The 20,824-nt window shown below is 42.2% G+C and overlaps 1 protein-coding gene across 1 annotated transcript in view; it reads right to left on the reverse strand.

The window, feature by feature from the left end:
- Nucleotides 1-8,207: 8,207 nt before the first annotated feature.
- The window catches only part of znf831 (zinc finger protein 831), a 43,504-nt gene continuing 30,887 nt past the window's right edge, over nucleotides 8,208-20,824 (reverse strand). The window contains exons 4-5 of the mRNA XM_065273057.2: nucleotides 12,574-12,752; nucleotides 8,208-8,980 (exon numbers count right to left, since the gene is read on the reverse strand). Coding sequence (XP_065129129.1) covers nucleotides 8,213-8,980; nucleotides 12,574-12,752 — 947 coding nt within the window. The 3' untranslated portion in view covers nucleotides 8,208-8,212. The remainder of the gene's footprint in view (nucleotides 8,981-12,573; nucleotides 12,753-20,824) is intronic.

Below are 20,824 nucleotides of genomic sequence, written 5' to 3' on the forward strand. Positions count from 1 at the left end.
AGGAGATCTGCTTACAGAAAAAGATATGTTTATTGTATATAACAACACACTTGACAGATAATGTTAAAAATCTCTATTACTGTAATCACACAAGTTTTCTTCAGTGAATGTAGTAAATACTTTCCTGTAAGTACTGCAAGTTATAATCAGTTTTCAATATTAATGTATAATGTAAGCAGCAATTGTATTTTGTAATAAGTCAGCAATCCAATGGCAAATTTTGCCAATTGCATGAAGCTTGTTTTAAGATTCATAAGTGTGGATTATACAGTTTTATTGCATTAATAAATAACACGTTCTAGAAGTGTTTGTTGTGTCAACTCTCACTCTTTTCTACCTGCTATTAATTGGGTTTAGTGCTTTTATGGAATTGCAGTTGCTATTGCTATACATATTTAAAGGCGTGCAAAGATGGGTGGTATTTGTAATTATACACTGCAAAAAATGATTTTCAAGAAAAAAATTCTTAGTATTTTTGTCTTGTTTTCAGTAAAACTATCTAAAAATTCTTAAAATAAGATGTTTTTTCTTGATTAGCAAAATTACCCAAGAAAATAAGTCTAGTTTTTAGACCAAAACTTTTACATTTAAGTGATTTTGTGCATAAAACAAGCAAAATCTGCCAATGGGGTAAGCAAATTTTTTGGCATTTAGTGTCAAGAAATTTTTGCTTACCCCATTGGCAGATTTTTTGGCTTGTTTTATGCACAAAATCACTTAAATTTGATATTTTTGGTCTAAAAACTAGACTTATTTTCTTGGGTCGTTTTGTTCATCAAGAAAAAGCATCTTTTTTTTTCAGATATTTTTACTGAAAACAAGACAAAAATACTAAGAACATTTTTTCTTGAAAATAATTTTTTGCAGTGTATGTAGTGTGGGCCGGTTTGGGCCAAAATGCCAGGGCCGAATTTTTGTCCCAGTCCAGCCCTGTCTTTGGGGGTCAAACGCGCCCGAGCGCGGTTTAGTTTGGATAGTGTGACTGCGCCCTGACAGCACACTGTGTTGATATCACACAGAGCTTCCGGCACATCGCGTTTGTTGTCTATATGATACGCATGCGCGCACGTCTCACAAGATTTTCCTTATATCTATAACCTCGCATGTGATTGGAGGAGCCCGACAGGCTTCTCGCCTTCGTCCAATCACGTGCGAGGTCATGGCCACGGCTCCACAGCAGTATAAGACGAGCATAACAGACGTTTGGTTTCGTGTTTGTAACTCTCAAAGAAGAGAAGACGGGTGCACAATCTCAAGATTGTGGTAAGAATAATTTTATGTATAAGCATATTTTTAAGTAGCCCAAGCTGTGTGTTTTATGTCTTGTAATTTTTTTAGGAGGCTGTACGGCATCTCCAAGGCACACTGCAGGCGCTATGAACCAGAGCAAGGGTAACGTTACGATTTAAAGAATATGTTTTTATTCTTGTATAAGGAAATAGATACGTTAATAGATCCTAGCTTAAACCCGCACATTTTGTTTTCCCAGACACTTTTACTGTATCGCGACTCCTCTTCCTCTCTCCAGCCGATGAAGCTCTGTTCCCGACACACTTCTGTCCTTTCCAGACTCTCGCTCTCCCTCTTCTCTCCCCCCACGCCAGCCGCTTTACGTGTCTGTCCAAGACTCAACTGCTCTCTCTGCCTGCCATTCTTCTAAATGGGCTCCTTTTTATAAGCCCTCTTCCACCTGTGTGCCCCAATCACTGCTCATTACTTTTTGCCCGCACACCTGACGCTCATCTCTTCGTTAAAATCCCCATCGGAGCACCCGGAACTGTCTGGGTGTTCCACTAAAATCGGTCTGGCCAAAAACTGTCTTTATAAAAATGGTTCCGCCTTAGTTTCATTTCATTTTTTTCTTCGTCACCCCGTGACATCAGCGATGATGCTGGTAGTGACAATTCTCTCAGACCAGTCAGTTATCTACAGTGTTTTTGCATTACGTTTTGGTATCAGCTTGGGTCGCTTGGCAACCCAGCCAAGGTGGTACTAAAAAAGTATTGGGTACTACATACTGCACCCAGTGGAAAAGCTCCTAAAAGTAAGCTGACCCAAACCAAACCGTGGGGTACAATGCAATGGAAAAGCACCATAAAGGGCTGATCTAAAATAAAACATTTGACAATCTATTAAAACAATCTATTGTATTTATTAACAGAGTAATGTGGCAGGAAATATTGTGATATAATATAATAACAATGCTGACTGGTGCGCCCATGGCGAAGGAGAAGTGCAGTACACAAGCACTGGTAGCTGTCACCGGTGCTGTTAATAATCTTTTTCAGCGATTTGCCTCCATCCCATGTATTTAAAAAAAAAGATGTCTTTGTATGTACTGTGTGAAAGGGAGGGTATCCCAGACTTGAAACTTCAAAGCCAAAACATGTTACTGGGCCGCCAAACTCACTCTGTTGACTGTTGAGACATTATAATAAACGCATCAAATAAACCACGCTCGGTTCTCCGTTTTGGATCATTTAGCAACACATTTAATTGTAGAATCTTTTATTTAAACATCCAAATGTAACCCTGTTTATTTTTAAAAAGATTTAAGTTTGGTGCAACATAATTACTAAATAAACCTTGATTTAAACCAGATTTAAGCCTAATCCTTGTTGGTGCAACCCACCCAATGTGCATTTGAATTGCTGAAACTCAGTAAAACCTGCAGCTCTGCTCCATGTTATCGTTTACAGAGTCGTTGTGCCTAGTCATCTCTTGGTAGCGTAATGGTTATATGATACACAATGATCCAGAACACCCAATTAGGGAGCGAATGTGAGCACCCACGCATTTGTTAACATACAGTAAGACTACATTTACACATAGCCGGGTATTTTGAGAAACGAATACTTTCCCGCCTCCGTTTTCAATAATAACTTCGTGCACACAACATCGTTTTCAAAAAAACTTTCCATTTACATCAACCCGCATAAATACGCCGTCGAGCGCCATAATAACTATGCCAAACCTGTGGGAGGCAGTGTAGGAAGGGGAATACAGCCATGCAAGCCAATCAAAATCGTCAGAATCGACACCAACGAAGAACACGAGCGACTTCCTGTTCCTTTCACAACAGCAAACATGGCGCGAGGTTCGTTTGTGTGGACAGACAGCGAAGTAGAGTTACTCCTTCGTGTAGCGTTAGACTACAAGGCAAGTAAAGCCCAAGACAATGTCGACTGGGAATCTTGCCAGTCCAAATATGTCGACTTGTTGGCCCGAGACCAACCAGGACTTTCCTCATGTGAAGGAGGAGATAACGCGAGCCCATCTGACAATGAAACTTAAGGCAATAAGAGGAAAATACAGAAATTCAGTGGACACTGGACGAAGGAGCAGCCACGGAAGATTGGTGCTCCTCTACTTTGAACTGTGCGAGCAGGTTTGGGGTGGTTCCCCAGCCACTACGACCATCGCCTCCGGCATCGAGACCGACGAACTGGAGGATTCCGTCGTTCCTTCCTCCGCCACATCTTCTTCGTCCTTGGTGGACGCCGAGTCTGAAGCAGAGGGTCTAGAAGTTGATGGCAGTGTGAACATTACCCCCACAGTAAAGCAGAGGAGAGACCTGCTTCAGGTATGTATTTGTTCTCATATCACTGTTGTGTATATATTGTTGGCTTTGTTTGTTATTGTGTACATGTATCCGTCAAATTCAAGATAATACTTCATCAGAATAATTCATCCTTAAAATAATCTCTGTCCGGGAAACCACCCCTATGTGTGTTTAAAGGGACACTTCACCCATTTACATTAAGCTTTGTATTGTTAGAACCCCAGTCATGAATGGTCATGCATCATTTCCTCAGTTGCCGCTGAGACAGGAGAAATACAGATTTCAGTGTTGCACTTCCTTCTTTTAATGATGTAAAAATCATCATTTTGCATCATTGAAAGAAGGAAGTCCAATATCTTTGTTGAAGGGGAGAGACTACAAACATACCTTTTCTCGGTCAAATAGGCACCAAATTCGAAATGTATGTTACATTTCGACTACAAATATGACACACTTTCAATAAAGATTAATGTTTCTATGGGTGAAATGCTCCTTTAATAAAATAAGGGCAAGAACTCATTTAAAAAGTTTATCTGTCAAAGCTGTAAATTTATAGAATAACTGTGATAAGGAAATAAATTACTTAATTAAAATTAATTCAAGAGAATGTTTAAAAACAAGGTGTTGATAAACTATACAAGTTAATATGAAATAGCTGAGTATGTAATGTATTGTATTGTTGTATGAAATGTTAATTTCCCAGATTATTGATGTGTCTTTTTTGGAGAATGTCTTGTGTTATTTTGAACTGATCAAGTTCAGGGGAAGTGACTTTCATTTGATGTATATAAAGAGTAGGCATAATAAGCATTGACTTCAGCCTACACCTTTTCCGGTTATTATTTATAATTTTCTTATTATTGAATAATTAATTGTAAGGACAGAAATAAAACATTTTCATATCAAATTGGTTATTTTTGGATAGGTTTACTTCTGTGGATGGGCATGTTTTAATAAATTTTGTTTTTGAAGGGACACCGGCATGAACGGTTAAAGAGGAAGCTACCCGCTGAGGCCCACTGGTTGAATGCCATTGAGGATGACAAAAATGTGAAGATGAAACTCGTGGAAATTATTGAGACCTCAGAAAAGCAGGCATCTGAGAACTTCTCTAAAATAACAAATACCCTGGATAGGCTAACATCATCAATTGCAGATGGGTTTGCTCTCCTGCGTCAAGATGTGCAGACACCGCCAAATTACAATATCCCATTTGAGGGAAGAGGTTCTTATGGAACAGTATATGCACACACTCCACCAGTACACACACACTCCTATTTCCCAAATTCAGCACCAATTCAACATTCATTCCCACTCACCTCGTCAGCTGACAACAGACCACACAATGCATTTGACACACACACCTGTTGATGCCATGCAGGCTCAGTTTTCATACACCCAAGCCCTTAAGGAAGATTAGCGATATTGATATTTAAAAAGGTTCAATTGATGTGCAATTGTGTTTTTGTTTTTGCCAATTTGTACTGTTTTTTTGGGGAGTTGTTTTTTTAGTGTTAAATGTTACCCTTAACAGTTCCAATATTTTTGTACCAAGAGTTTAAAAAGGGTTCTACATAGGTAGGCTTAAGTTAAGGCCTCTTGAAGTGTTTTTTACGTGAAAAGCGTTTTATTTTTTTACTTGAAAAGTGCCTATTGTGTGAATGCGATTTTTATATGCATTTATATGCACTATTTTTGTGTATTCCTCTTGAAGTCTTAGTTTACTTGAAATATGCCTTTGTTTATTATTTGCCAATTTGCACTACAGAAGGCAGTTATTTGCACTACTATGTTTGTCTGATTTTCTGTATTAATTAAATAACAGAAGTAAAATGCCTGAAAAATGCATGTGTCTGTGTTTATTCAACATGGGTCAAACCAGATCAACCTATTATAGTAAGGGTTCACAAAGGTAATTTAGAATATCTCATTCTTTATGTTGATAATGGCATTATACCAAACAACTAACATTTACACTTGGCAATGTCAATACATTACATCCAAGTGACTGTACATGTTTACAAATGTAAGTAACAGAAAACGGTAATCATTTTGTTTTAACATGTTGTAAATTTAAATTCTTAACACTTTCAAACGTAGCCAAAACATACTGCCTGTACTCGCATGTAAGAAGCACACAGTTTTTAGGTCTGTGATAAACAGAAGCAAAATATTGAGAACTATGAAAATAATACCTTTAAACTTAGAGTTGTCATACTGTCTGATACCACACACAATGGAGAACAGAGTGTCACTTTTATGGATCCAGGAATTGAGTGAGGACTCTCCTGACCCTCTTCCCTTCTGATGTCATGCAGTCTCCTCTGGTAGCTGGTTGTGTGTCTGGCTGGTTTTCCCTTTCATATTGAATTGCCTCAGCCAACACTGTTGTCATCTATCATGTCCTTTGAAGCCTCACAGTAATTGTGCAGCACAAAACAAGCATAAATTACAAAGGGAAGATCAGCCAGATTAATGTCCATGGCCCTTCACAGGGCTCCGAACCGGGCTTTTAGTCTCCCAAAAGCACATTCTATCACCATCCGTGCTCGGCACAAACACAGTCCAAAGTACTGCTCCTGGGCATTGCTTCCCCCATTAACATATTCTTTCATAAGATATGGGAGCAGTGGATATGCAGGGTCGCCTAGTATGTAAACCGGTATTGCCTCTTCATCTTCAATGATTTGCCTTGGACAGGGAGGGATGCTTCGGTCTTTCAAGGACGTGTTAAGTGTGGAGTTGGCAAAAATACGGGCGTCGTGCACGCTCCCAGGCCATTTTACTACCACGTCCATGAAGGCATATTTATAATCGCAGGTGGCTTGAATGTTTAAGGTAAATCTCCCTTTCCTATTGATGTAATCAGTTGAATTGGCTGCGGGTTGCTTTATCTCTACATGGGTCCCATCCACAGCACGTAGGAACTGAGGGAGACCATGAGCTTCTTCAAATCTCTGCACAAGTCGCTGGACAGCCGCTTCGGTTTTTGGCAGTGTTATATATTTAGGACCCAAGTGGACAGTAATCGCTCTACAAACCTTTCTGATAATTATTGAAACAGCCAGTCTAGACAGACCGAATGCGTTTGCCGTTTTACGAAGTCTACCTTCATCAGCCAAATAATACAGGGTGAGGGCAACTTTTTTCAATACACTGACTGGCGACCGCATAACAGTAGTCTGACCTTCTATGGTGGGACGCAGTAACTCCGAATGGGACAGTAGAGATGACCGTGACATTCGTAAGTTCTCGTGCCATTCCTCCGGGAGGACGACTTCTTTCTCGAAGTTTTCCCACCAGACCGCGGTTCGGCCAGGTCGGATCCAAAACCGGCGGCGACGACGTTGCCAGGCAAAGCACCTACGTCTTGGAAGGGAAAGTTGCAGTAAAAATGCTGACCTCCGGGCACTCCTTCGCCTCTGCTCCTCCATATCGTAGAGCAGTTGTTGCAAATGCAAACAGACCACAAGCGTTTGCACAAACGTAAAAATTCGTAGCACCTTAACAGCATCCATGATAAACCTGATTGATCAGTAGCCAAACAAACTGTAAGGGTGCTCTCATGACGTTAAACATTTTCTGGCGCAAAATGTGACGTTTAAGAACCTAAAACCCCGTTTCTCCCAGTTGACACGGCAACACATAACCGGGGTAATCAGAAATATCCACTTTGGCCGGAGGTTTTAGAAATAATCGTTTTCTGTAATAAAAACTCGGTTTTCGTGTAAATGACAGGCCGCAGGGAAATATCTGCGTCTTTCCTTCGTGTAAACGGGGTATAAGACTCCTGTAAGGTCTGTTCATACTGCAGCGGAATCCCCAGAATTCCAAGGTTTGCAGCATTTAAAAAAAGTCTCTGAGGGTTAAAAACTCTGCAGTAGTGTGTACAGTATGCCAGGTGTAACAGTATCAAAAAGTAAAATGAGAATGCATTAATATAATCATAAACTTAGTTATACATATAGTGAAAATTATTGATAGACACATGTCGCATATATCCCCTGTACCTACAAAACCTACACTACCATTAAAAGCTTTGGACATGTATGTCATGATTTATGAAGTCATTTTGACCTTGTCTATAAAAACACAGCTTAAGTACATTTTTTTGTGAATTACTGTATTCTACATAAAAATATCTTACATACAAAACATTCTGTGAAGGAAAAAACATCATACATATATATGTACAAATCATAATTAGCTTCAAACTATCAGCAATAAATGGCAATATGAAGTCCTTACTATTATATTAAAACAACAGTGTGTGTGTGTGTGTGTGTGTGTGTACTTGGTAATTATCACCAATTGTCCCCACAAAGATAGAAATACCAGTAAATTTGTGACATTTTGAGGTCCCCATGAGGAAACAAGCTTATAAATCAAACAGAATTATGTGTATTGAAAATGTGAAGAAGCAGAAAGTTTTCTGTGATGGTTGGGGTAAGGGTTTGGGTTAGGGAATAGAATATACAGTTTGTACAGTATAAAATGCATTACGTCTATGGAATGTCCCCACAAAACATGGAAACCTGTGTGTGTGTGTGTGTGTGTGTGTGTGTGCGTGCGTGCGTGCGTGCGTGCGTGCGTGCGTGCGTGCGTGCGTGCGTGTGTGTGTGTGTGTGTGTGCGTGTGTCTGTGTGTGTGTTACTCAAGTTCAATTACTAATTTTTGCTCATCATCACTGCTGCTGTTACTGTCCTCATGTTCTAGGTAACTGCTATTGCCTGAATACATTAATTTAAAGTTTGTATGTGAGTTACTAACCGTGGGTAATGAACCTGTTTGATTAGTATGAGTGATTTGATTGTAAGTTTTATGTGGGGAATTGAAACTCATCAGTGCAACACAGGATGCTGGGGTCCTACTTGTGCTGACTACCTCAGTCACTGATGCACTGCCATGGTTTTGCCATACACTGCCTGATATAATTGCGCTATTCTGTTTGTTTTGTGGTGAGATAACCTGGGTTTGAGTGCCATAAGTCCAAAGGGTCATATTGTTCCTTGTCTGTGTTTCCTTTTGAATTTCCTTTTGCTTGCCGTTTACCATAAGTGGAGGGACCAAAAGATGTCTGCACGGTTGAATGGAAAATCTGTCTCCATCCAAACCTGGAGAAGGCAAAATAATCCCATAGGCAGGAGAGGTTGTCTCACTTTGGCTTGTCTCTTGAGAAGTGCCTTTTCCAAAGACTTCATCCTCACTGTCTCTCCTGGCATAGTTGTTAAATCCCTCTTGACCTTGAGATGGAGACGTCTGTGAGAAGATGTTGCAAACAGATGGTGCAGGATTGTTTGGAACGCTGAAGTTCTCATTGTGAGTTGGGTTTGAAATGTTGAGGGACGCATTAATCACTTCCTGGGAGAGACAATGGTGAGCTTGATCTGCTGTCTGATGATCCTCACAGGACTCTTCCTGTTTTAAATGAAAACAGAAAGTTACTACATATTGAGAAGCACCATTAACCTCTTCAAACAGTAATTTCATTTTTCAGAGGAAGAAAATTCTCTTTATTTTTAATGATTTTGAATAACTGACTCAACAACATGCCAAACAAAACACTAAATTCTGTTACATTGTTTAATGTAAAAAAAATAGTCTATTAAAGGTGCCCTTCCTCTGTCGTTTTTATTGCTTTATACTGTTGTCTGAGGTCTACTCATGACGTTTGCATGGTTTTTACATCCAAAAACATCAAAAGCAATAAGTAATAGGCCATTTTGTACCCTGATTTTGAGGCTGGTTAGAGAAATGATCCGTTTTAATGGGCGGGCTGCATTGACGACTTGGAAGTAACCGCCCACTGCTATGATTGGATAACAGTTTTTCGTTCAAACTAACTTTCAATTTAATCTCATGTGTAATCAGTTTAATGTTAAGTGAGTGTCTTAAGACACAGTGTCTTTCTTACACACATAATCATAAACCCTTTTGACACACACATACGCGTGTCTTTTATTGTCAGTTTAATGTTAAGTGAGTGTCTTAAGACACAGTGGCTGCATCCCAAACAGCATACTTCCATACTATTTAGTAGGCAAAAAGCACTACTTCTCGTACTCTTTGCCTACTATATAGTATGGAAGTAGGCGGTTTGGGACGCAGCGAGTGTCTTTCTTACACACATTATCATAAACCCTTTTGACACACACACGCGTGTCTTTTATCGTAAACCCACGCACAAAAAAACACACACAAGCGTCTTTTACATAAACCCTTCGACGCGCGTGTAACGAACGCACAAACTTTTATTACATTCGATGCGTGTGCATCATGAATTCGCGTGAATCGCGTCCCTCTGAAGAGAAATCCTGGCCGCAACTGATAACACATAGTACTAAAGTGTTTTAGTTTTACTCACACAAACACGTCTTTTATCATAAACCCTTTCAAAGCGTGTGCAGCATGAATTCGCGTCCCTCGGAAGAGAAAACACCGGCCGCCACAGTGACACATAAGACTTTACTCACATAAGCTGCGCCATTCTGTCCGGATCCAATATTGATGGAGGAGCATTGCTTTTTAATCGCAGTCTCTCTTCAAATCCAGCGTTCTTCTGAACATCCAAACATGTAGCAACTGTTATGATTCCCTCGTTTTATAGAAATGATGTCTCGACGAAAAACAATTGCCCGAATTTGGTACGGTTGACGTTTAGCCATCCTTGCTGTAACTTGTTATGAAAACTAACTCAACTACACGTATTATGTGGGCGCGGTCTCAAGTTGAAGAGCTTATGAATAGTAATGACCTCGATCAGTTCCACGTCACACTGATAAGCTTTTCTAACTGACCTGATTTCTCCGCTTATTTCTTTTCAGTGGCTAGAGCTGACAGAGGAGGTGGAAGTTAATTTTCACATTCACGACACAACACAAACACATATGGACCTAACACATATAAAAAAATACAAGTAAAAACGGTTTTATGTGGAAGGGCCTCTTTAACTTCTTTACTGTATGAGGAATGTAACAGTCCTCTAATAAAAGGAACGTCCATTCAATTTTAGGTATTTATTTACTTTGCAGGAGAAAACACTGAAAAATTATGAATGTAATAGAAAAGAATTCTAAGTTAAGCCAATATCAGGGTTGACTCCCTAGGGTTGAAAAAACTCCTAAGCGAAAAACCCTAATTTCATTAGCGGAAAAGAGTCCTATGGTGACGCAGATATAGCTGAATCTTTAAAGGATATACTGTATATTAGATACTATATTATTAAATATTCTGGGAATAAAAACATTTAAAAAATAAATATATGTATAAGGAATAAGTCTATATGAAATAAATGTAAATTAAATGGAAAGTGGTCAGTGGTTGCTGGTCAGACATTGGCTGGGCATCATGTTGAAGGAAGGCCAAAAGATCAGTGGTGTGATAAGCTTCACAGCAGAAGGAACTGGCTATGTTAGTCTCAGTGTCCTCAGTTCGAAGACGAGACAGGTCAAGAGAATGTATCTCTTCTTTAATATTGAATTTATCGTTGTGTTTTGTCTTGTTAACAACCAATAAAAAGATTTAAAGCAGACATATCATGCTTTTAAATCTGTCCTTTTTACATATAAATCATCTATTTGTGGTCTATGTAAAACGAAACTGCAATGCTTGGGTCTGAATTCCTCATTATTATAGCCCCACAGGCCCCCTTTCTACCCCTTTTCTGATGTGCATCTGAGAGCAACTCGTTTTGGTACTGTCTTTTTAAATGCAAGTCATACCCTGCCCCCTCTCCAGGTTGCAGAGGTGCACTCGGTTAAACTCCACCCCGTTCGGCCATTTTTGTAGTTTTATAGCAGATATACGATTATCTAGCTGCACAGAAACTTTTTATTTACTCGTTATTCACAAAATGTCAACAACGGAAGACTTGTTCATCCAGCCGTACATGTTTGAGCCAGAGTCGGAAACGGACTGAGAGGAAAATAAAGACGACGAACCTGCAGAACAACGTCTTCATATGGAGGTATAGCAATGGTGTGAGGCTGCAGCCTCCGGAGGTCGCATATCTAGGCTGCATACGTCATCAAGACGGTCTTATTTCAGAATATTAACAATTATAAAGTTTACTATTATTCTTAGTTAATCGTAAGTTGTTGTAATATGCTCATGACTTGCAAATGTGATGCTCAGTTAACTTAAACCAGGCTTGATGCCCAAAAGCGATCTCCGCAGGCTGCAGCCTTCGAAACAGCACTGCTAAACCATGACCACCGTGTACTTTACTTTTTTACTTTAAGTTATAAACTGCTTACCGAAGTGCTCTGCTCGTCGTCTCCAAAGAAAGAAGTAATTGACCCCTCAATCAGACGAAGTCTATCGGCAAATCCTTCTTTATACTGGCGGAGATTGGTGAAGTAGTTATCCTTAAAGTGCCTCGGGCACACAAAAATGACTTTACCCACAGATGTGAGTACATTTCTTACGCTCTCGTAACTTCTGCATCCTTGCTTGGACTACAATATCGCAGCGAGAAATATAAAATGGCGGATTGCTCGTAGTGTTGGGCTGGAAGTCGATGTCCTTATTTAGCAGTTCCGCTGCAAATACTGTGACGTAATTGTTCAAAAAACGTAATAGATAATAGAAAAATCAGAACCGGTTGGAAAATATGACCAAAACAGAATATAAAGATATCAACAAAGCACCTGAAGAGACTAATTTCAACTTTTATGTACTTATAAACACTACAAATATACAACAAAATGCATTTAAGAGCCAAGAAAGTGGATTTAGCATGATATGTCTCCTTTAAATAAAATTGCTGTTATATGTAAAATATAAATTTACATAATATATTTTTATATGTTGTTTTACAGTTTGAATTTTGTTATTAGTCACATCATTCAGTATTTCCCAGTATTATGCACAAAACCTACCGTAGATGTGTACTGTATGTCACGTGTAGCTGTGTATGTCACAGCTATCACCTTTTCTAAGATATGAAATGTTTTGCAGGACTTCACATGTGCTACCCATCATTCTACATGTCCTTCTTTCTTTTTTCTTACCTTGCTTTTGCCATTGTTCTCACAGCTCTTGCATGTGTTGTTTATATCAGTCATCTTTGGGCCTGGTTTCTCTTCATCTGTAACACCACTCTCAGGTTCTCTGGGGTCTGATTCCCTGCTGTCTGTCTTTGAGTCCATCTGAAACCATAAGTTTTTGAGGGCACCGTCCTCCCCAGCCCCTAAGGGTAGAACAATGAATAAATGATTAGATTTATTTATTCTTAACACCATTCAAGCAGCAATATCTATGTTCAAGACAGAAACCAGTTCATCTGAGAAAAAAAACTGAAAATTGGGTACGCAAACCAAAATTAAGATTTATAAAACTCTCCTTACAAACACCTGACCGCAATTTTCACTTTATAATCACAGATCATTTACTTGATTGCGTACATGAATCAGCCATATATCCCGCCCTGTACACGCCCATTTTAAACCATATAGTCAATGCAAATCACCCCTGAATCCTCCAATCTCCATAATAATAAGACTTGCATCCAATTGTTTGTTCACAAGATGGTATGCGCTCCGCCTTAAATCCAAGGCATTTAAATAATGAAATGGGTTGGTTTGTATTTTTTGCTTCTTATAGCATTTGATTGTACAGTACGTGACTTCCTATACAGGGACATTTAAGTATTGACATAAAGCTACACCCGGGTGTTTATTTTGACATTTTTAAAGGCTAGAGGTTTTATTGAAGACTAAAACCTCTTGAGGTAGAGACTGACACATTGGACATAAAATTAATTTCTGAATACAAATGTAAAAGTAATAGTCTACCCTTTTGCCATATTAAACTATGTTATTACCTCAACCTAGACGAATTAATACATACCTATATTTTTTCAATTTGTGCACTGTACAGCGCGTTGTGAATGTGTTAGCATTTAGCCTAGCCTCATTCATTCCTATGGTACCAAAAAAAAGTTTATTTTGTGGCACCATACTTACTGGTATAACTCCTCATGTAACAGTCTTTAAATAGGGAAAAAACGAAAGTGTTTGGTGTCTTCCCTGTTTGGTACCATAGGAATGAATGGGGCTAGGCTAAATGCTAACACATTCACGACGCGCTGTACAGTGCAAGCATTGAAAAAAGATAGGTATGTATTAATTCGTCTAAGTTGAGGTAATAACATAGTTTAATATGGCAAAAAGGTAGACTATTCCTTTAAAGCTAGACAACTTACAATGCAGGTTCAGTCTTTAAAAAAACATGTGGCTTGTTGTCAGCCAATTAAAAAAATATTAAATGACAGCTTCATTGTAAATCAAGACACAACGACCAACATATGCTACTATATATTACGGTGATGGACAGTGCTTTAAGTGGCCCAAAAGAGGTGCCGGTACTCTGTTTTTTTTTTTTTTTTTGCTGACTGGACTCCTATATTGAAGGGGTTTTATATTCAGCAGTCATCAGACGACCTTGTAAAAAATAATACATCCTTTTATAAGTTTGTGGATTTGCTTGAGCTAGAAATATCTACTGAACATAAATAAAATGTCCAAAAGGAGATATGTGAGTAAAATTTTCAGCATGGTTAAAGATTGAAAGAGCTTGAAAAAAACTTTAAAATGACAACAAGACCATGTCAATGGGTTCAAGAATAACAAAATACTGGCCATTTAAAACTAGAAAGTCATCACTTCATATTGTCCCATTGTTTTCCATTTTGCGGGTGTTACAACTCCCGTGGTCGTCGTCGTCCAAATTAATTGAAATTTCGTTCACTTGTAGTTTAGCAATTAAACTAAATGTCTATTACAATTTTCAAGAATGTCTGCACATTGCCTGGGGAAATCCGAAGTCATGTACCTACAAAAGGGTATAGTATTGGATAAAGCTTGCGTCTGACCTGTAGCTGTCATTCTGGCTTGGTGGGATGTCAGCCAGCGAGTCCTCTGATTCTGACCTTGTTCTTTTACTACTCAGAGTCTAAAACAAGGAGGGCATATTAAGTGTTCATTGTATTTTCATTTTAATCGAGCAGATATGGTTGCGCGTTTCACACACAAACACAGACCTCTCCAGTCCAGACCACACTGACTGACAGTCAGCGGCAAAAGCGACGCAAGCGCTTTTAACTTGTAAACACAAGGGTGTATGGGTAATGTAGTCTCTGCTCTCGGTGGGACGAATTAGAAAGCGTACATTGTGAAGGGCGCTCTGAAAAGCGGCAGCGCAGCCAAAGGATTACATTAAACCTCTGATTTTTAAACAGATGTGCAAATGAGCGTTCCGGTACGCTAAAAGCACGTTCTGGGCGCACGGAGAGGTGGTGGTACGCTCAAGAGCTGTATTTAGAAGAGGCGGTACTGAGTACCTGCGCGTTCCTGTAATGACACGTAAGGAGTGGAAACAACTGCAGGGGAATAGTAGAACAATGTTTATTAAAAATAAACACAGAGAGAGTATTGAGAGTCAATGCGGAAGTAACAGTCCGGTGTTGTTGTTGTTGGCAATGGTGGCGAAGACTACGGTGGAAGTTGATGTTTGAGTGCGACGTTGGTGGAGTGGTGAGCAGTGGTGAAATCCAGGCTGAACACGGGAACATCCACACGAAGACGACGACGACAATAAACATCCAACTGTAAACGTAATCCAACAGAACACGGAACAACCAAACAACACGGTGTCGAACACAAAGTGAGAATCTGGCAGGGAACAGAAAGTCAGGTGAGTATTTATGGAGGTGATGTAATGATGAACAGCTGGAGCGAGACAATCAACACACAGGTGAAGGGAATCGCTCTAACGAGCACATGGCTGGGGTGAGTGAACAAACAAACACACACACACATGACACGGTGGAAACAGTGGATTTCCTACCGTGACAGTACCCCCTCCCCTAGGAACGCCCCTTGACGTTCCCAGCCTGCTTTACCTGTCGATTGTAGTCATCGATAAGGCGGTGATCCAGTATGTCCCGAGCAGGAACCCACCTTCTCTCCTCCGGACCGTAACCTTCCCAATCCACCAAGTACTGAAATCCGCGTCCCCTCCGTCTGGAGTCCAGAATACGGTTAACCGAATAAGTGGTCTCCCCATTAACAATACGAGGCGGGGGGGAACCGGGGCAGGCGGATTAAGACGGGATGAAATCACCGGTTTAATTTTGGAAACATGAAAAACGGGGTGAACCCTCCTGTACGCCGGTGGAAGGCTCAGACGCACTGTTACCAGATTGATGATCTTGGTAACAGAAAACGGGCCAATAAATTTGGGAGCAAGCTTATTCGAAACGGAACGCATCGGAATATTCTGGGTTGAAAGCCACACTCTTTGACCGACGACGTTACGGGGAGGCTTTGACCGTTGGCGATCGGCCTTGACCTTGGTGCGCGACCTTGCCTGGAGCAAAGCTCTGCGAGCTCTGGTCCAGGTACGGTGACACCTCTGGACTAGTGCGTGTGCGGAGGGGACCGACACCTCGGATTCAGTACTGACAAAATTAGGTGGTTGGTACCCTAAACTACACTTAAATGGAGACATGCCCGTAGATGACACTGGCAGAGAATTGTGAGCGTACTCCACAATTGAGAGCTACTGACACCAGGACGAAGGATTCTTGGAAACCAAACATCGTAACACCCTTTCGACATCCTGGTTGGCTCGTTCGGTTTGACCATTGCTCTGGGGATGGAACCCGGATGAAAGACTAACAGTCGCTCCTAACAGTTTACAAAATTCTCGCCAAAATTTGGACACAAATTGGGGACCCCTGTCAGAGACCACGTCTGTCGGGAGGCCATGTATCCGGAAGACGTGGTCAATGACAGCTACCGCTGTTTCCTTGGCTGATGGTAATTTGGGCAAGGGAATGAAATGAGTCGCCTTCGAGAACCGGTCCACTACGGTTAAAATCACCGTATTACCCTTAGAGGGTGGGAGGGCGGTAATGAAATCTAGCGATATATGGGACCAGGGTCTCGAAGGGACAGACAACGGTAAGAGTAACCCATCAGGAGGTCGATTGGAAGTCTTACCAGTGGCACAGACCGAACAAGCCAAGACGAAGTCGTGGACGTCACGAGCCATACCAGGCCACCAAAATTGTTGCTTGACTAGGAATCTAGTTCTACTAACCCCTGGGTGACAAGCAACACTGGGAGAATGACCCCACTGGAGGACGTCAGAGCGTAACTTCTCCGGCACAAACAAACGATTCGGTGGGCACCGAGCCGGGGGAGTTACCCCTTCTAAGGCTGTCAAAACCTTCGATTCGACCTCCCATCTGAGCGCGGAGATAATGATGGTCTCCGGTAAAATGGGCTCGGGAGTAGCAGTGTGATAGGAACGCTCAAAAAGACGGGATAAAGCATCGGGTTTGATGTTTTTGGAACCCGGCCGGTAAGATAATGTAAAATCGAAACGTCCGAAAAAAGTGCCCACAGAGCCTGCCTGGAGTAAAGTCTTTTGGCGGTTCTAATGTACTCAAGATTCTTATGGTCCGTCCAAACAATGAAAGGTACACCCGACCCCTCAAGCCAGTGACGCCATTCCTCCAGTGCTAGCTTGACAGCCAACAACTCTCGATTGCCAATGTCATAATTAACTTCCGCAGGAGATAAACGGTGAGAAAAATACGCGCAAGGATGAACCTTTTCGTCTGAGGATGCGCGCTGGGAAAGCACTGCTCCTACCCCCACCTCTGACGCATCGACCTCCACTATGAATTGACGTGAGCGATTAGGGGTGACGCGAATGGGAGCTGAAACAAAGCAGCTTTTCAGTTTGGCAAATGCAGCCTCGGCTGCGTCTGACCACCTGAACGTCAAACTAGGGGAGGTCAAGGCGGTCAGAGGTGCGGCTAGTTGGCTGAAATTGCGAATGAAACGTCGGTAGAAATTGGCGAACCCCAGAAATCTCTGCAGGGCCTTGTGAGACTCTGGGGATGGCCAATCCACCACAGCCTTAACCTTCTCAGGATCCATGCGCACACCCTCAGTCGAAATGATGTGTCCTAGAAAAGAAACAGACTGTGCATGAAAAACGCATTTTTCCGCCTTGACAAAAAGCCCATTCTCTAGCAACCGCAGAAGCACTCGTCGTACGTGTTGCAAATGTTCCTGGAGAGACGAGGAAAAGATCAGTATGTCATCCAGGTAAACATATATAAACTGATCAATCATGTCTCGCAACACGTCATTAACGAGTGCTTGGAAGACCACTGGCAAGTTCGTGAGCCCGAAAGGCATCACGCAGTACTCAAAATGGCCACGAGGGGTGTTAAAAGCAGTCTTCGATTCATCCCCCTTCCTCATACGGACCAAATGATAAGCATTACGTAAGTCCAATTTAGTGAAGACAGACGCTCCCTGCAACCTCTCGAAGGCAGAAGACATTAACGGCAAAGGATAGGTATTCTTTACCGTAATGTTGTTCAACCCACGTAGTCAATACAAGGTCGCAAGGATCCGTCCTTCTTCCCCACAAAAAAGAACCCCGCCCCCGCTGGAGAAGAGGAAGGACGAATGAACCCCGTTGCCAGAGAATCAGAAATATATTTCTCCATGGCCTCCATCTCAGGAACTGACAGAGTGTATAACTTGCCCTTAGGCAGAAACGTACCTGGCAATAACTCTATCGCACAGTCATAGGGACGATGCGGAGGAAGAGAATCAGCCCGAGACTTACTGACAACCGCCTTCAGGTCGTGGTACTCCGCGGGCACGTTAGACAAATCCACTGCTTCCCCCTGAAACACAGACTCAGACACAGTTAAACAGGCAGAGACAAGACAGGACTTATGACACTCCTCGCTCCAGCTGGTAACAGAACCCAGTTTCCAGTCAACAGTGGGGTTATGGGAATGGAGCCAAGGATGTCCGAGAACAATGGGAGAGAGAGCAGTGTCAGTAACAAAAAAGGAAATTGTCTCTGTGTGATTGCCAGAAGTGATGAGTGTGATGAGTGCGGTGGTGTGCTTGATAGAGGAAAGTTGCTGTCAGTTGAGGGGGAAGGCCGCAATCTGGTGGGTGAGCGGAATGAAGGGTATCTGAAGCTTACGTGCAAGTGAGCTGTCAATGAAGTTGCCCTCCGCCCCCGAATGCAGAAGTGCGTGACCAGTGTGTGACTTGGTGGACCACCGTAGTCTCACCGGAAGGAGAGTAGATGTTGTCGAGGTCTTGCTAGCAGAGATCCGTCTTACTACCGGGCTTGGTCTTTTACCAGGCATCATTGACACTGATGACCCGGCTCACCGCAGTACATACATAATCCAAGGGATCTCCGCCGATTCCTCTCCTCCCGGGGTAACCGAGCTCGACCCACCTGCATGGGCTCCGGATCTGAGAGACCGCCAACGGAGACTTCGCTGGACAGATGGGAAACCTTGGAACGTGGCTGGGATGTGGCGGAAGACTTCCTACGGGCGGCTATGGATAGACGAGCATCGACCCGGATCGCCAAATCCACCAGTCCATTCAGCGTCGTGGGTAACTCCGCCATAACGATCTCTCGCTGGATCCGATCCGCCAACCCATGCAGGAAATGATCCCACTGCACCTCCTCGTTCCACCTGCACTCCGCCGCCAGGGTCCGGAACTCGATGGCATAGTCCGAAACCGACCGCTCCCCTTGTCGAAGCTCCGTGAGGAGACGGGCGGCTTCCCTCCCGGCGACGGAGCGATCAAAAACCCTCTTCATCTCCTGGGATAGCAGGGCGAACGAGGAGCAGCAGATGTCCTTGTTCTCCCACACCGCCGTCCCCCAGAGGGCAGCCTTACCGGTCAGGAGTGAAAGTGTGAATGCAACCTTAGTTTCCTCGAGGAAAAATGACCGGGGCTGTTGAGCAAAGTGAAGAGAGCAATGTGAGAGAAATGTACGGCAGTAATTGGGCTCACCGGAGGATTTCTCAGGGATCGGTAACCGGGGTTCTGGAAAAGAACTACCCCCTGGAGGTGAAGATGATGCAGGCGGCGTGGGTGTCGCAGTGGGTAGCGTGGTGTGTGGAGATCGCTGGGAGAGCTCGGATACTTTCTCCACCATTGCATGGACGGCCTTCCGCATATCGTCGATGGCTTTGTCCTGATGATCCATCCTAGCCAACGATCGCTGGAGAAACTCCTCCAACGAGGAAATGGGTTGTTCCCCCGCTGCTTCCATGTTGGCCAGATTCTTCTGTAATGACACGTAAGGAGTGGAAACAACTGCAGGGGAATAATAGAACAATGTTTATTAAAAATAAACACAGAGAGAGTATTGAGAGTCAATGCGGAAGTAACAGTCCGGTGTTGTTGTTGTTGGCAATGGTGGCGAAGACTACGGTGGAAGTTGATGTTTGAGTGCGACGTTGGTGGAGTGGTGAGGAGTGGTGAAATCCAGGCTGAACACGGGAACATCCACACGAAGACGACGACGACAATAAACATCCACTGTAAACGTAATCCAACAGAACACGGAACAACCAAACAACACGGTGTCGAACACAAAGTGAGAATCTGGCAGGGAACAGAAAGCCAGGTGAGTATTTATGGAGGTGATGTAATGATGAACAGCTGGAGCGAGACAATCAACACACAGGTGAAGGGAATTGCTCTAACGAGCACATGGCTGGGGTGAGTGAACAAACACACACACACATGACACGGTGGAAACAGTGGATTTCCTACCGTGACAGTTCCGGCCCACTTAAAGCACTGGTGATGGAGATATAAAAAAAATTCCGGATGAAAAACTATCAGTCAGATTCTCTGGGGTGAATCTGGTTTGGCTGAACTCTTGTGCATGCCTCTGTGCAGCACTGCTTACAGGAGGAGGCTGAGCTTGGCTTTCAGACTGCATGTCATCTGTCTGAAATGGAGACATAAAATCTCCATTCATCTGTAGGTCTGTGCACTGGTAGATCCTGGTAAAGGCCATCTTCTTTTGAATACTACTCAACACCCTGTCCGACGCATTTTAATTCACTGCATGTGTACAAGTAGAAATCCTTTTTAATACAGCCGCAAAAAAAATGAATAGACCACTTTAATTGTGCCTTTTATAATCATGTCTACATGTATCCTAATGTTATCATTTCAGTGCAGTGTCTGTTGCCTTCAGCAAACCTCAGGAATGACATAGTCACCCAAAACAACACCAATGTAAAAGACTGAGAGCATGAAAGGACAAGTGAAGATGTAATTAAGGTTATTACATCAAATATTCACCTTCAAATTGTTCCTATAATAAATGTTTAACATTATCAAAGTGTTATTAAATATTAATTTGAACTTTTTGTCTTATTTCAATTTTTAGGAA

Source organism: Paramisgurnus dabryanus, chromosome 14 (assembly GCF_030506205.2).
Source record: "Paramisgurnus dabryanus chromosome 14, PD_genome_1.1, whole genome shotgun sequence".
Taxonomy (NCBI): Eukaryota; Metazoa; Chordata; class Actinopteri; order Cypriniformes; family Cobitidae; genus Paramisgurnus; species Paramisgurnus dabryanus.